Here is a 16,907-nt window from a genome sequence, read left to right on the forward strand (position 1 = left end):
CATTTTAGTAGCATCTTGATGATAAACTTTAGCTTAAACTAAGAAAGTTCTGTTGCCAAGTGTCTTAGTCTGTGTGGCTGCTGTAACAAAATATCGCTGATAGAGAGGCTTATAACCAGCAGTTTGTCCCAGTTCTGGATGCTGGTGGTCCCAAGCTCTGGGCCAGCACAGACGGGTGAGGCCCTCTTCCACGTCATGGACTTCTCAGGTGGCTGAAGGAGCTAGGGTGCTCTGTGGGATCTTCTGTAAGACCATGAACCCCATTCATGAGGCTCAACCTTCACGACCTCATCACCCCCACCCCCCAAAGACCCAGCCTCCGAACACTATCACTTGGGCATTAGGATTCCAGTATCTGAATTTGGGGTAGACACAGACATTCAGACCATAGCACCAAGTATCTCAGTTGTCTGTTGGATTCTAACTTAACGGAGGTGGCCGAGTGACCATACGAGAGGTCTATGCCATTGAGAAGAGTGAGTCGGCTGCAGCCACAGGGCCACAGGGGGAAGCACTAGAGACAGTTGGGAGTGAGAAGGAGTGAGGAGAAGCTATAGATAGACCACAGCCGTTATTGAGGTTTCCATGGGCAGGGCAGAGCGAACGGTTCAGGCTTGGCTAGTTTGAATAATTCCAGTGGGCTTGGGGGTATAGGGTCTGTCTCCTTGTTGTCCGCTACCTAACCTTAATTGATTTAGGACAGGGAAATACCTGCTTGGTGTGTGTGAGTGAGAACAAGGAAGCGGCTGCAGAGACCAGGCTCTGGATCAACGGGGGGGATGTAAACAATTTTGGCCATTAATTTGGACCTGTAATTAACGGGTGCCAAATTGACAAATATAGAATCTAAGAAAACACAGAACACTGAGTTATGGGGATAACTTCAAATTAAGAAAACCAGTAACTTCATTTAGATCTGGTCAGGACAGGATTTACAGTTTAATTGCTTTGTCTGTAAGTGGACATTTATTTATTTACCATTTGATTTGTAGCACAAAGAACACAAGCCATACCAGACAATGCTGGTATTGGGCAGTCAGAAGCTCACAGAACTGAGGGATTCAATTTGCTGTGTCAGTGACCTCCAGATTGGTGGGGAATTCAGCAACACTCCTGATCAAGCTCCTGAGCACATAAGCAAAGTAAGGTGTTGTGTTTTCTTTTTTTTGCCTTAACCCTCATAAAACAAGAAATAATAATAGTAGTAACAATAATAATAAGCTAAATAAGTAGTGATTACTGTAGCAGAATCGTAAATGTTCCAGTAAATCCTTTCTTCTTTTATGCCATTCTGTCAAATTTATCTGTTCTCTTCTTTTTATCATCAAGACATTTTCAAAGATGAGACTGGGCTTAGGTTTGATTTTCTGTCTATCTCCCATTCAGTTCTCACCCATTCTCTTGTGTACTCTCTTCCTTTTAAGGTCATAGTGACACCTAGTTGTCTCCTCCATGTTCATACAACTTGACCTCACTAGCATTTGAATTTGCCATTCATTCTCTCCTCTTTCAAACTCTGAGCTTCCATCTGTCCTAACTGACCCCAGCCAAGGGTGGGTGTCCGCCCGTGGGCTCACTGCCCACGGAAGGTCCTGTCAGTCCAAGGCACAAGACCAAGCCCAGATACATGGTATCTGATGTTGGTCCTTAGCTGCTGTTTGCCACAGAGATGCTGTCAAAAGGACAGAAATTTACATACCCATTGGTTAAAGATAGAAAGGGGCAGAGTGGTAGACTGACCACCCACAAAGTTTTCTGAAGGGATTGCTTGCCCTGTAGAATTAAGTAGGGCCTTGATCTCTCTGTAGTTCATGGTAAGGCAAACGAGCTAATTCTGTTACTTGGTGCACCTCTGGTGGAAGACTCAGATTTACTGGCCCACTTAAAAGGGGCAGCCTCTCCTGTAGCTCAGAAAAGGATATTTGGGTCAGATAGAATGGGGAGAGAGTTTGGATGAGAACCACCACAGTCACTATTTTTGCTGGTTCCTGTGCCACCAGCCACAAAACTGTTCTTAGCACGTAGGCTTCAGGGTGCCTGGGTGGCTCCGGTCAGTTGTGTTTGACTCAGCTCAGGTCATGATCTCAAGGTCCTGGGATCAAGCCCCGGATTGGGCTCCCTGCTTAGCGGGGAGTCTGCTTCCTCCTCTCCTCTTGCCTCCTTCCCTCTGCTCATGCTCTCTCTGTCAGATTAAAAAAAAAAAACAAAAATGGGCTTCTCTTTGGTGGTTCTTAGAAATTCTTCTGGGCTTTCCTCAGTTTTCATGGTTTTAAGTGTACTCTAATCTTTGTTAGTGACTCTCTGTCTGCTGCCTTCTCTCCTCATTTCCAAACCATTATTTTGAGTGTCTCCTGGACATTGCCATTGAGCCTCAGTGCTGCCTGGCATTTTTTTCACATTTCTATAGTTGATTCACTCTGCCCCTTTTCCGGGGGTGCAGGGGCGGGGGGACAGCTGTGATTCATTTTGAAACTGCCTACATATCCTCATGACTTACCATCAGTGGAAACTCTGGCTGTTTGTTTCATGGAGAACATAAAGTTACCAGAAAAGAACTTTCCATCACCTCTTACCTCTTACCTCCCCTGAGCCATCTCCTGCCTTCCCACCTGAGAGAGAGCTGGACTAAAGCTGCTGCCACCTGAGGCCAGGCTGCCTGCCCATGCGGTCCCATGTCTCACCGTGCTTGGCCTCACATCATGGTCCGTTCCATTCTGCCAGCTCTCCCTTCATTACAGGTGCGCCATGATGGCTCCCTTCATGAACCTTGTCTCGGCCACGCGGCTTCCTCTAGCCGCCACTCATCTTTCTGCTTCCTTCTCACCAAACCAGAGTGAATAACAGCAAGTAGGAACAATAATGAGTTAATAATAGCGCTTAAATTCATGGTTTCTCTCTTTCTGCCATCACCTTGTCTTGTACTCACTCTTGTTCCCACCACTCCTCAAAAATCACTTTTCTCGCTGCCACCATAGACGTCGTTCTCACCTTTTCTGACCACTCATCGGGTGTGACTCCACTGAATATTCCTTCTTCCTTGCAGGATTTTCTTTACTCAACTTTTAGGACATTACACCCACCTGATTTTCCTTCTCTCTGACTGACTTTTAATTAATTCCATTGTTGAATGCTTCTCATTTTCCTGGCTTTTGTTGTAAAGCCCTGGGAGTGGGTCCTCAGACTCCCTTTGATGTATCCTCCCTAGGTGATCTTACCCAGATTCAGAGCTGTCAGTACTGGGACTTCCAAAATTCTCTCCAATCTCAGTGTCGTCTCTGACCTCCAGACTTCTATATCCAACAGTCTTCTTGACAGTTTTTTTTATTTACTTAAGTAGTGTCTAACCCAACGTGGGGCTCTAAGAGTCTCATGATCTTGGTCTCTGAGATCAAGACTCGCATGCTCTTCCAACTGAGCCAGCCAGGTGCCCCATCCTTGACAGTTTTTCTTGGATGTCTGACAGCCATCTCACATACAATCTGTTCACAAGCAAATGCTATACTGCTCCACCAAAGCCTGTGCCCTCCCCAGTGTTCCTGTCTCAGTAAATATACCCATCGTGCATCTGGTGACTTGGGCTAGAAACCTGGAGTCCTCCTTATCTCCTTTTCCTTCCACATTGAAGGCATCAGCGAGAGCTTTGACTCTACTTTGAAAATACATTTAGGCTTTGCCCTGCTCTTCTCTCTCTCAAAGATAAAAAAATAAGTCTTTAAAAAAATTAAAAGATAAAGTCTTTGAAAATGAAAAGAAATCAATCCTGTCATTCTCCGATCTAAAAATCTCAGTGGATCTCTGTAGGCTGACGTACCAAGGCCTTTTGTCATGATGATTCCCAAGTTAACTTGCCATGCTATCCAGCCTCTACTTCTGCACCTTATGCTTCAGCCACAGAGAATTTATGTTGCTCAAGCATGACACCTTTTCATGCCTCTGAATGTCTGAACATGGTCAGAAGCCCTTTCCCTCCCTCCCTCTGTCCATCTGGCTCATACTCATATTTCCAAACCCAGCGTAAAACTCATGTATTACATAAAATCTCTCCTGACTGCCCTCTCTTTGCCACTCTGGCACCATTTCTTTGGCCATCATAGTGTCTGTAATAATTGGCTGGTGCTGTCTACTGTGTCTCTGTGCCGCACAAGGCAGGCAGTGTTCCAGTCCTTTTGCTGATGGGCAAGGAGACCAGCGTTCTATGACTCACACGTAGATTTCACTTAGTTTTCTCTTTCTACCAAAAATGATTTTAAGATAATTGTTTTTTTTCAGGTTTGGCATCTCGGTGCTGTGGGACATAAACATTAGACTAGAGAGAAACAAATGGAATTTCAAAGCTGTATGCAGACCAAGAAATAAAAATTTATCTTCTTTCAAAGGAGAAGCAGCAGCTTTCAGCAGTTTCTCCACCCTACCGAAAAAAAAAGTGTAATTATAAAGTTTTTATAAATCCACTTTAATAAGCAGACTCTGAGTTCACTCTCATGGCAGTCATGTTGTCCTTGCTCAAGGCAGCTGGAGTCTGATCCGGGAGGCAGTATGAGCGCCAGAAAGCCCAGAGAGGGTTTCTAACCAGGCGTGCCTAGTTTGTGGTATTTGGATGTCAGAACTGATGTGTTTCGCAGCCTTTTTTTTTTTTTAGATTTTATTTATGTATTTGTCAGAGAGAGAGAGCACAAGCAGGCAGAGGCAGAGAGAGAAGCAGGCTCCCCGCTGAGCAGGGAGCCCGATGCGGGACTCGATCCAAGGACCCCGGGATCATGAACTAAGCCAAAGGCGGTGCCTTAACCGACTGGGCCACCCAGGGGTCCCCGTTCAGCAGCTATCTCAGCAGGGGGCTGGTAGATTTCATTATCCTGGCTTAAATACCGAACGCATGTGTGGTTGTATTGTTTCTGCCTCTTCCAGCTCTTTATTAAAAGAATAACCTCTGATGACTGAGTGCTTGCTACGTGCTGGGCAGAAGTGTGCTTTGGACAGAATTAGCATCGGTCGAGGGGTAAGAAAAAGTTGGGTCAGCGCGCCCTCAGGTGTTGCCGGAGTTGGGTAAGCAGGGTGGAGGCTGGATTCAGACCGCTGTCGACTTGCCTTCCAAGCCCCACATCCTCCTTTGCCACGCAGGTGTGACGTCAGGCCCGAGGGTCTTCCCTGCCCTTTGGTTGACTTGCTGACTAGGCAGCGAGTGAAACCCCGAGCTGTGCTGTGCGTCACTGCAGCTTCTACAAGGACTCCGGAAGCTCTGTTCAGAGAGCTGTTTCGTGCTCCTTGGTCTGCAGCTGTGGTTTAAGAAAGTGAACTGCTGAATTAGTGACATTTTGCAGATACTGACATTTGTCTGACCTATGGAAAGATTTTTATTTCACTGATTGGCATTTGTATTTTGTGGGTTGATTTTCTTCTTAATTTTTGCTTTGGAATTTCTTTTTCCTCTGTTTATCTGAGTCCTCATCTTTCTTCGTGAGTCTGGTCCCTTGGAAAAGTCTGACCATACACACAAGAGATAGTATGAGTCCTTATGTTCCCATTACCCACCTTCCCCAAATCTCAGCATTTGCCAAATTATTTTATCTGTTCACCCAGCAAAACGGAGAACTGGTCCGTAAGTTATAGTGCTTTTTCTTAAGTTATATAGCATGTACTCCACTGGTAAGCGTGGGCGAAACATCCATGAGTTGCAGTCTGTAGCTGAGGAAGGGAGTATCTTTATTTCAACCAATAAGCAAGAATTCTTAAAGTCTAGATGACTTTAGTATCTGAGCAGACTGGGAACATAGAGCCAATTTATTTCAATCTCTTAAATCTTACATCTGAAATGTAGTAAGTTTTGCTAACGTTTGTTTTTTGGACTATAGTAGTCAAAGAATGGAGTGCATTTTTTTAAATATATGTGTAAGATCAGGCCACTGGAGTCGTAGGATTGGACCCCACATCAGGCTTTCTGCTCAGCAGGGAGTCTGCTGCTCACTCTCCCTCAGCACCTCCCCACAGCTTCTGCTCTCTCTCTTGCTCTCTCCCTCAAATAAATAAATAAATAAATAAACAAAATCTTAAAACAAACAAACAAAACAAACTTCAGAAGTATTCCGAGGATCTGCTGTGAGAAAATGGTAATGGGAGAGACGCCAAAGAAGCTCTTTACACCAGGCCTTTATTTATAATAAGTAGCAGCAGCAGATGCCAAGTATTTTCTTAAAGTTCCTCCAAGCAAGGCGCTTAAGAGATTATTGACAAAAAAAAAGAAAGAAAAAGATGAACTAATCTGAGCAATGTTAAAAACACACCAGATATTAAAATGTGAGGGACCACTAAAAAAACAAAGCAAAACAACACTCGAGTAGAAAATAGTGGCCTGATCTTATACATATATTAATTAATTAATTAATCATGACCTGAGCTGAAGGCAGTCACTCAACCAACCGAGCCACCCAGGCACCCCGAAGGCAGACACTTAACCAGCTGAACCAGCCTTCTGCCCCTACTTCTGAAGTTCTAATACAGCTGATTGGAATGTTAGCAAGAGAACAAACTACCGATGCTTAAAATTAAATATAAGTGACTTGGTTCACATGGTCTGGTTAGTTCTTGATAGTTACTTTGTTTATGAAGTGGAAATAGTAGACTCGGGCTATGTTAGCTTTATAACAGAAGTAACTTCTTTCACTAGGTTTTCCATATTGGTTGGCGATCCTCCCCTCCCCAAAGCTGGTCAGCTAAACTAGCTGACAAAATAGGGAAACGATTAGCGAGGATCTCTGGTTGCCACTGAAAATCAGAATTACCTGGTGTTGGCATTGCTCACATCTTCTGTTCTGTTTGTGTACCGAGACAAGGAAGAGTTATTACAGGAGGACTTCGGATGTAGATGGAAAACAGTTCCCCTTCTAAATAATAATGATGATGCCAGCCAAAAGCATTAAATTGCCTAAATCACTTCCATTTCTGTAGAAGCATTTTATAATGAATAAAAAATGAAACTTTTGTTTTTATTTCCAAAATAAGGCAATATTCTTTCAGAACCTTTATTTTAGGGGCGCCTGTGTGGCTCAGTGGGTTAAAGCCTCTGCCTTCGGCTCAGGTCATGGTCTCAAGGTCCTGGGATCGAGCCCCGCATTGGGCTCTCTGCTTAGCAGGGAGCTTGCTTCTCTTCCTCTCTCTCTGCCTGCCTCTCTGCCTACTTGTGATCTCTGTCTGTCAAATAAATAAACAAAATCTTTACTTTAAAAAAAAAAAAAAAAAGAACCTTTATTTTAGACCCTAGCTTACCTTGTTGAGGGTCCAGAAGTATATTTAGTGGTAGTTTTTGTGCTTAACAGTAGCTAGATAGGGCATTCTAGTACAGATTATCCTTTTATCTCTACAAGCACCTGGGAAGAAAGTAATGGCTTTACTTGTGTGTCACATGAAGAAATAGGGTCAGGGGCGCCTGGGTGGCTCAGTTGGTTAAGCAACTGCCTTTGGCTCAGGTCATGATCCCAGAGTCCTGGGATCGAGTCCCACATTGGGCTCCCAGCAACACAGGTTGTCTGTCTCTCCCTCTGACCTTCTCCCTTCTCCTGCTCTCTCTCACTGTCTCTCTCTCAAATAAATAAATAAAATCTTCAAAGAAAGAAAGAAAGAAACAGGGTCAGGGAAATGGAGTGACGGCCTGAGGAGAAATAGCACAGCCAGTCTCATAAGGGTAGCTGATGTCATTACCAGATAACCTGTAAATGAGGGCATGGAGAAAGAAAAATAGAAGCTTTGCAGGAGGAGATGAATTGCAGTTATTTTGGGGGAAGATTTTTTTTTGAATACCCGAAACTTACATATCTCTCATAGTTGATGAACCGCAGTCTTGTAAAATAGCGGGACAGAGAGACTCACACAGATGAGGAGCCCAAGGTCTGAGGAGTACATATATGCAAGGAGAAAGAACACAGGTCTCCTGACTCTCCCCCAGGGCTCTGGTTGTCAGGACATCGTGAAGAGCCGTCGAACAGAGTGCCCCTTGGCACTGCTTGCCCGTTTGAGTCTCCTGGGGAGCTTGGGAAAACATCTGTGCCTGGGCCACATCCTGAGAGCTTCTCATGTAATGGCTCTGAGGTGAGACTTGGTCTTTGGTGTTCCTGTGATTCATTTTGTTACCAGTGAGTATCAACAGACACTCGCCCCTCTGGAAAGGCTGGTAGGCTGAAAGTTAAGAAACCTGACGGTTCAGGCCAGTTGTGCGACTACTCTGGTACTCTGGGGCAAGCCTGCTTGAATAAGAAGAGATAGTCAAATTCTGCCTAAGAATTACTGAAAATTTGAGGGAGAATTTTTATAAAAGTATACTGAGGGGCACCTGGATGGCACAGCTGGTTGAGCATCCGAATCTTGGTTTTGGCTCAGGTTGTGATCTCAGGGTTGTGGGATGGAGCCCGGTGTTGGGCTCCACGCTCAGTATGGAGCCTGTTGGAGAGTCTCTGCCCTTCTGCCCCTCTTGCTTGTGCTTTCAAAGAAGTAATCTTAAAAAGAAAAAAAAAAAAAAAAAGTACACTGAGGGGCGCCTGGGTGGCTCAGTCAGTTGGGTTTCTGCCTTTACCTCAGTTCCTGACCCCAGGGTCCTGGGATCGAGCCCCACATCGGGCTTCCTGCTCAGCAGAGAGCCTGCTTCTCCCTCTCCTCCCCACTCACACTCTTTCTCACTGTCTCTGTTTCTTTCTTAAATAAATAACTAAATCTTTTTTTTTTAAAGTATCATGAAAATATTAAAAAAATATAACAGAAAAACCTAAGTCTGTGATCACTAATTATTGCTGGGGAAATATAAAAGATGTGACTTTTGGTTTTTACTTCTAGTATCCAAAATAACTCACTGCTGTGTATTCATATAATAAAATAATATTGTTTATTTCATTTCTAATTAGGTTCCTTTCACAAGTCTCAGAATATACAAATTTAAGTCAGACCTAGTGATTAAAACAGCAATAGGATAAGGAAACAGCAGCAAGGATCAGATGTTTACACTTCCATCCCTGGTAAATAGCATAATACTTGTCACATAGGAAGTACCCATTAAATAGTAAAGAAATTACTGAGCTAAGCATGTTTGGTAAGGTTGCATACAGTTACTGTAAAGCATATTAGTGTGGTTTTATGACCTATAGGTTTTGAATTGGTAGCAATTTCCTAATTATTAATAGAGGACTCTCTTTCAATGCCATCTATTTCCTTATAGGACCTGTACAAATCAGCGTTCTTTTATTTTGAAGGGACATTTTACAATGATAAAAGATATCCCGAGTGCAGAGATTTAAGCAGGTACAGTTTTCAAAAATCTTCTCAGCTTTTCCTGTTTCTAGTTCTTGGACTAGATCTCCACACATCCTGTTACTGGTCCGTTTAGGGTCTTTGCCCAAGAACTGTTTTGTTAGACTGTTTTGTTTGTTTTGGGATCAGAAATATCTCTCAGTTTAAAATATATTCAGTTATTTCATCTGGTTGGCCTAGGTATTAGTAAGTTAATCACAATTCTTACTTCAGGAAGAAACTTTTCCTAGCAAAGACCTGACATAGACCATTTCAAAATCTTTGTGTTATCTACTATCTTAGAAACGACATTGGCTCATGTCGTTGAGCCATGGTTGGCTCAGCCAGTGGCTACTCTTGATCACAGGGGTTGTGAGTTTGAGCCCCATATTGGGTGTGGAGCCTACTTAAAAAAAAAAAAAAAAAAAATTCTAGCAAATCTTATATTGAGCCATGGATACATCTGAGAAACTTTAACTCCCGCTTAAACACTTCATTAGTCTTTTTCATATTTAGGTGATAGCAGTATGTTAGCCTTACTGTTTTTTCTGTTTGTCCAGTATATACTGTTTGCCCTAGATGAGTGTGTAAATACATGGTTAAGTGTATAACATGAAAAAATGTGTAGCTTATAGTCATGTTAATTAGCCCATACTTTTGCTATCAGTGTCCTAGTAACTGAAACATACATGTATATTGTTTCTGAGTGTTTATATACGTTCTTTTTCATTATAGCCATTTGTATCTGTGTTCTAATGCAGCAGTTCTCAAACGTGCTGGTTTCAGCCTTCCTTTATACTATAATTGAGGACTCCAGACAGCTTTTGATTATGTGGGCTATAGCTATCAGTGTTTACCATATTAGAAGTTGAAACTAAGAAATATTTCAAATATTAACTACTCCCAGTACATGTTAACATTAATAATTTGGGGGGAAATAACTGTTTTTCAGAACAGAATGAGACAAATGGCACTGTTCTGAATTTTCCATTCAGTCTGAAGCGATAACACATCATGTAGCCGTTAGAATACTGGTCTTTGGAGAGAGTAGGAGTTGAAAAGGGCAAATGACATTTTATCACAAAGATCTTTTTGATTTCAGGAACCACACTTTGAGAACTGTTGCTCTAACGGGTAAAGACACATTCAGAGCTCTTGATTTCTACATGTGTCAGCCACTGAGAATTTCACCTCAAGGTGGCAACTGCCAGTTTATTGAGTGAGCTAGGCTTTATGAAATACTTGTAGTCACAAACCATTTTCTATCATTTTTAGATTTTTGTGGCATAATGAAATATCATCTTTTCCCCCCCTTCAGAACTATCATTGAATGGTCAGAGTCTCATGACAGAGGCTATGGAAAATTTCAGACTGCCAAAATGGAAGATTTCACCTTCAATGACCTGTTTATTAAACTGGGTTTTCCTTACTTATATTGTCACCAGGGAGACTGTGAACATGTTATTGTCATCACTGACATAAGGTAAGTGGCAGCATTCAGAACATTTGCTCTGTTTTCCTTTTCTTGATTTCACAGTATAAAAGCACAGGCAGTTGGAGTTGGTTTGTTTTTGTTTTTAAGATTTTACTTATTTATTTGACAGAAAGACAGCGAGAGAGGGAGTGGGAGAGGGAGAAGCAGGCTTCCTACTGAGCAGGAAGCCTGATGTGGGGCTTGATCCCAGGACCCCAGGATCATGAACTGTGCCGAAGGCAGATGCTGAACAACTGAGCCGCCCAGGCTCCCCTGGTTTTGTTTTTGTTTTTGTTAAAATTTTATTTATTTGACCAGAGAGAGAGAGATCACAAGCAGGCAGAGAGACAGGCAGAGAAAGGTAGGGAAGCAGGCTTCCTACCAAGCAGAGAGCCCAATGCGGGGCTCGATCCCAGGACCCTGAGATCATGACCTGAGCTGAGGCAGAGGTTTAACCCACTGAGCCACCCAGGTGCCCAGGACTAGTTTTTTATAATTAAAGATTTTATTTATTTATTTGAGGGAGAGTGAGAGAGAATATGAGAGGGGAGAAGGTCAGAGGGAGAAGCAGACTCCCTGCGTTGCTGGGAGCCCGATGCGGGATTCCGTCTGGGAACTCCGGGATCAACACCTGAGCCAAAGGCAGTTGCTCAACCAGCTGAGCCATCCAGGCACCCGTGAGGACTAGTTTAAAATAATATTTTGTTACAATTTTGTATAGCTTGTGTTGTGTCTTTCTCATGAATAAGGCCACTCGTTTCCTTATTTAGGAAATCTGTGAAGGATCAGTATATAGAAATAAGCCCTGCTCCATACCTGCTTTAATTCTGAGAGACCATTTTTAGGTTTTTTTTGTGGAGCAGTGATTCACCCATACTTTTTATTATACCAGTAATAGGAACAAAATCCCTACCTCCACATTTCTTGGATTTTAGTGACCAGTTTCCAAAATTTACCTGGCATGCACTCATTCTCGGGAAGGTCCCCGAGGAAGTACTTCACACTTACCTTTAGTAAACCTTGATATAGAAAAACAGGAGTACAGGGGCGCCTGGTGGCTCAGTCAGTTAAGCCTCTGCCTTTGGCTCAGCTCATGATCCTAGGGTCGTGGCATCGAGTCCCACATCGGGCTGCCTGCTTCTCCGTCTGCTGCTGCCCCTGCTCATCCTCTCTCTTTCTCTGACAAGTAAATAAAATCTTAAAAAAAAAAAACCATGAAGGCAAAGAAGAACAGATAATGCAAGGAAGGAGAATCCCAGCATGATGGCTGTCTAGCCAATTCGTCCCAAGACTAGAGCAGAGTGGAGAATTCAGGAAGGGTGTCTAGGACTGCCAGGCCTCCCACTTGTGCATTAACACACTGGACAGCGCGGTTCTCATTCTGTCGGGAAGTACAGAACTAAATTAGCGACAGGTATGTGCAACCTAAGCAGATGCGAGCCCGAGAGAAGTAGCTAGCTGGCAGCTTCTGGCTCGCGGCTAGAAAACCGTGTATTACATGATAAAGGGAAACTACAAGTTGTGGAGTTTAGGTGTAAATAGTAATAATAATTTGGCATCATGTAAACATTGAATATTTAACCAAAGTTATTTTGGTTCTGTAGAGGGATGTTGAGGAGATAAATTCTAAAGAAACAGTTAAATGTACAAAACAATAGCCCTTAGGGGAAGGAGATTTGCTGAAACGAAGGGCCAGGGGGCCAGGAGAGCTCATAAACTCCAGTTTTGTAGGACTAAAAATTATATACATTTCTTTGGTAATGTGTTAGACTTTATGTAAGCTGTTCTGCCTGCTCTTTCACTGAAGCGGAATGTGCCTGAGAATTAGCCTAAGATGGAAGACAACCCACTTTTCTGTTATTTTAGTTTAACATTTCTTACTGTACAGCAGTGTCATCCTTAAAACTCAAGGCAACACGGGAAAACAATTCATGCTTATTTATTTTTTTTAAGATTTATTTATTTATTTGACAGCACAGTAAGAGAGGGAACACAAGCAGGGGGAGTGGGAGAGGGAGAAGCAGGCTCCCCCCAGAGCAGGGAGCCTGATGAGGGGCTCAGTCCCAGGACCCTAGGATCATGACCCAAGCCGAAGGCAGATGCTTAACGACTGAGCCACCCAGGTACCCCACAATTCACGCTCATTAAACATTTGCAGCGTGGGATGTTTCTAAGGAATTTTTAGTTTAAAAAAAATTTTTTTTAGTTTCGCTTTTTAAAAGATTTTATTTTTAAGCAGTCTCTACACCCAGTGTGGGGGTTGTACCCACAACCCCCGAGACCAAGAGTTACATGCTCTATCAGCTGAGTCAGGCGGGCGCCCTTTAAAGAATTTTTAGATGTAATTTGGGCTACAAGTCATTTTTCAGAAAGATTTTATTTGAAAGAGAGAGAGGGCACATGAGCAGGGGGGAGGGGCAGAGGCAGAGGGAGAACCAGGCTCCCTGCTCGAGCCTGACGCAGGGCTTGATCCCAGGACCCTCATATCATGACCTGAGCTGAAGGCAGAAGTTTAACTCCCTGAGCCACCCAGGCGCCCCTGGACTACAAGTCATTTTTGTCTTCTAGGTGGATTTAATCATTCAGTGCCATTCCATAGTCTGATAGTTGGTAAACTCTTAGAAGTTTACTAATCTTTTTTTTTTTTTTAAGATTTTATTTATTTATTTGGCAGAGAGATCACAAGTAGGCAGAGAAGCAGACAGAGAGAAAGAGGGGGAAGCAGGCTCTCTGCTAAGCAGAGCTTGAGGCGGGGCTCAATCCCAGGACCCTGAGATCGTGACCTGAGCCGAACGCAGAGGCTCAACTCACTGAGCCACCCAGGTGCCCTACCAGTCATCTTCTGATATGAAGTTGATATATTGCTACCCTTTCTTACTAAAAGACAAAAACTAAGAATCATTTTAAAATGGTCAGGGACCTTTAGAATACTCTGGCGCAGTCCCCTTCATTTTCTGGATGAAGAATGTAAGGTCCAATATGGTTAAGGTATTTATTCACACCCAGTCAGCTGATCAGTGGCACAGTAGAGACTGATTTTATTAATAATTCACAAATTCTGACACCTAAAGCTAAAGTCTTCTGTCAGTTCACATTATACCAGGAGTCCGATTTAGATTTTAATAAAGAGGATAGTAAACAAGAGCCACATAACACATGACCAAATAGATAAAATAGTTGCTCAGACTGTCTCCCAGGAAGGCACCAAGTGTTGAGTAAAGCAGGGGCTCTCTGACGGAATGTGTTCAAGATCTGCTGCACACAGACTGCCCTCTTGGAGGGTCACAGAGCACATGACCTGTTCGGGAAGTTTCACCTGAAAGAAAACATTGTTTAATCCCAAGTGATCTTCAGGAGAGTGTTTTCGTAGAACAAAGTTTGGTCAGACCTAGTGTAACAAATAATTTTATACCTGAGTCTTTCATAAGAAAAAAAATTGAAAAATATACCTACTAGGTTCTTAATCTTGAGGTACAGATCTGTCTTCATTGATAACAATTTGCATTTTTTTTAACAATTTGCATTTTAATATATTCATTTACTTCTCATGTACAAAAGGCTCGCACATTGTGATGACTGCTTGGACAGGACACTTTATCCCCTTCTTATCAAGAAGCATTGGCTGTGGACCAGAAAATGTTTTGTTTGTAAAATGTACACAGCCAGGTAAGTGATATCTATTTCTTTCTACAAGAATTACTGGTTTTCGGTAGTCAAGTACTTTCCATTTTTGGTATTTCGGTGTTTCCTATTTTAAGTTTGGATCTGAGAACTTACACTTTGGGGGTATAAATAAAAGAAATGGTTTTATCTAGTACATAAGTGCTGTAAATTAGTAGGTTACATTTAAACAGTAAGGAAATGCATTCTGTGTAGTGAAAGTCCAGAGCTGGCTCAGACTTTGGATCTTGAGGGAGCCATGTTGTCTCTCTCTCTGCCGTCTACAAAATCAGCTTCATCCATGGCTCCTCCTCCATGAAAAAACAATACAGCATTCAATATATAGAATGAGGTCAAAATATGGGTTCATAAAATTTTTACTTTATGTGATACTTCACGTTTAGTTTGGTTTTTAACTATGGATCAGGGTAAAAAAATTCTGAGGAAAAGAGAATAATTGTGTATCAGATTTGGGGTGGGGGTTCTTCCCACCCCACCCCTCCCATGAGCTTTTCTAAGTGATTAGTAGGAAAACATGATAAATCAGTTATCAAACTGGAAATCGGGGAATGTTAAAATAGACCATGAGATGCAGATTCAAATAGATTGCTGAAAAACAATCTTTCATCTTCCCATGACCAGTAGTAATGTCTCAGGCAAGAAAACATCCTATCAATTAAATGTTGCCCATATTCCCATTTGTATACACTCTGTAACATTTTATCCTGACTTCTAGGTAAAACACATGGAGTTTTCAAATTTGCCAGGACTAATTTACCAGTTAAAAAGATAAATTATATAAAAGTTCATCAGGTCTGTAGCATCTAATATATTCCGTTTTTTCAAGATGGCCTATTACATTTTAGCAGTTACTTGGAGGATACGTTAAGTCATACCAGAAGTGTATAGGGTACTTTCACGTATGGATTTTTATTTTGCTGTACTTACCTTTAAGAAGTCTTTCAGAGAAACAGCCTTCTGCAGGGTTTCTGTTAGTTGCCCTTTTGCCTTGCAGAGTATTGGTAGTGATATGTCTATCTATATGTATACAAAATTGTAGAAAGGATTACAGTGTATTAAGATAGGATGACAAGGCAGTAGTGGGAATGTTATGTTTCCACATCACTACAGGTCATAACGCATTAAAGCTTGAGAAAGTTGATTGTAATGGTGTAATCTTTTTTTTTTTTTTTTTTTTTAAATTACAGATGGGTGACGAACAATGACAGTTTTGCACCAGAGGACCCATGTTTCTTTTGTGATGTTTGCTTTCGGATGCTCCACTATGATTCAGAAGGCAACAAACTAGGAGAATTCCTTGCTTATCCTTACGTTGATCCTGGAACCTTTAATTAATAACAGCAAAAAATGAACCTGTGAAGTAACTGTCCTCTTGGATGGTTACTTTATTTCCAGAACATGCCACTGAAGAATAGGACCCACCTGAAATATTCAGCTAGTTACCCACATCCCTGCAAAAGTTCACAAGTTTTTTGGTTTTTTTTTTAAATCACAGGTTTTCTTATAAAGTAACTTGTTTAGAAATACATTATTTTAGTGTTTATTTCAAAATAGGGTTTCAAAATAGGGTTTGGTGTGTTTGCTCATTTTTAAAGTGTTTATTTTACTTAGTTGTAGGAGTGCTTTATATTTTTTTGAATACAAATCCTTTCAGATTCAGGTATTTTGATTTTTGGCCATTCTGTGGCTTGCCTATTCATTGCTAATCTGTAGTTAGAAAAATTCAGTTAATCAAATCATACATCAAGTGGTGGAGGTGTTTTGAAAATTCTTTGGGGGAAAAAAAAAATTCTTTGAAGAATGTGAGAGTTGTATCTTGTACCATGAGGCTTCCAAGGTAAAGATCCTTCAGATATCTGTGATAAAAATGAGGGGGAAGAATAAAAGTAGATTTAACAAATACAGTATTAAGAGTAGAGATTCTGTAATCTGATCTCACAGTGGGCTCTTTTGTAATACTAAGTTTTTGTTGGTAGAAACTAGCAGGCATAGTAATCATTTTAATGAGACTCACTGCGTGAATAATGAATATAAAAATTTTCAGTATATACTCAGTCTTTCACAAAAGTCACATTTCAATTGAAGATTAATTTCTTGAGAACTTCTTCAGTTTAATATTATGATTAAGAAAATAGATTTTGGGGCACCTGGCTGGCTCAGTAGAGCATGCAAGTCTTGATCTCGGGGTTTTAAAAGTTTGAGCCTCACACTGGGTGTTGAGATTACTTAAAAATAAAATCTTTTAAAAAAAATAGATTTTATGTAATATGATCACTGGGATATGGGAAGTCAGGATCCTGTGGATTGCCAGCTCTGGTTCACTCATTCTTGTGCAATAAAAATACCCAGTATTCTGTATGCAAAAAACAAAAAAGTCTTTCTGGCCCAACTCTTCCAAATTCGCCCCCTCACCCTGACAACGCTGTATATTCGTTTCTCTCATTCTGGGCAAAAGGATACCTGAGATGAATTCCAAGATCTAGAT

At 41.7% G+C, this 16,907-nt stretch overlaps 1 protein-coding gene across 2 annotated transcripts in view; it reads left to right on the forward strand.

The window, feature by feature from the left end:
* The window catches only part of SNAPC3 (small nuclear RNA activating complex polypeptide 3), a 42,122-nt gene extending 25,455 nt beyond the window's left edge, over positions 1-16,667 (forward strand). Inside the window, exons 5-10 of one of the 2 annotated variants that reach the window (XR_013967754.1) lie at positions 993-1,142; positions 7,937-8,079; positions 9,197-9,279; positions 10,586-10,750; positions 14,300-14,407; positions 15,610-16,666. Coding sequence is in view for 1 of the 2 variants with exons in the window: in XM_080819875.1 (XP_080676001.1) it covers positions 993-1,142; positions 9,197-9,279; positions 10,586-10,750; positions 14,300-14,407; positions 15,610-15,757 (654 nt within the window). In the remaining variant the exon portion in view is untranslated. Of the gene's footprint in view, positions 1-992; positions 1,143-7,936; positions 8,080-9,196; positions 9,280-10,585; positions 10,751-14,299; positions 14,408-15,609 lie in introns of both variants that reach the window. The other variant, XM_080819875.1, reaches the window with a different exon arrangement.
* The last annotated feature ends 240 nt before the right edge of the window (positions 16,668-16,907 follow it).

Source organism: Martes martes (assembly GCF_963455335.1).
Source record: "Martes martes genome assembly, chromosome: 12".
Classification (NCBI taxonomy): domain Eukaryota; kingdom Metazoa; phylum Chordata; class Mammalia; order Carnivora; family Mustelidae; genus Martes; species Martes martes.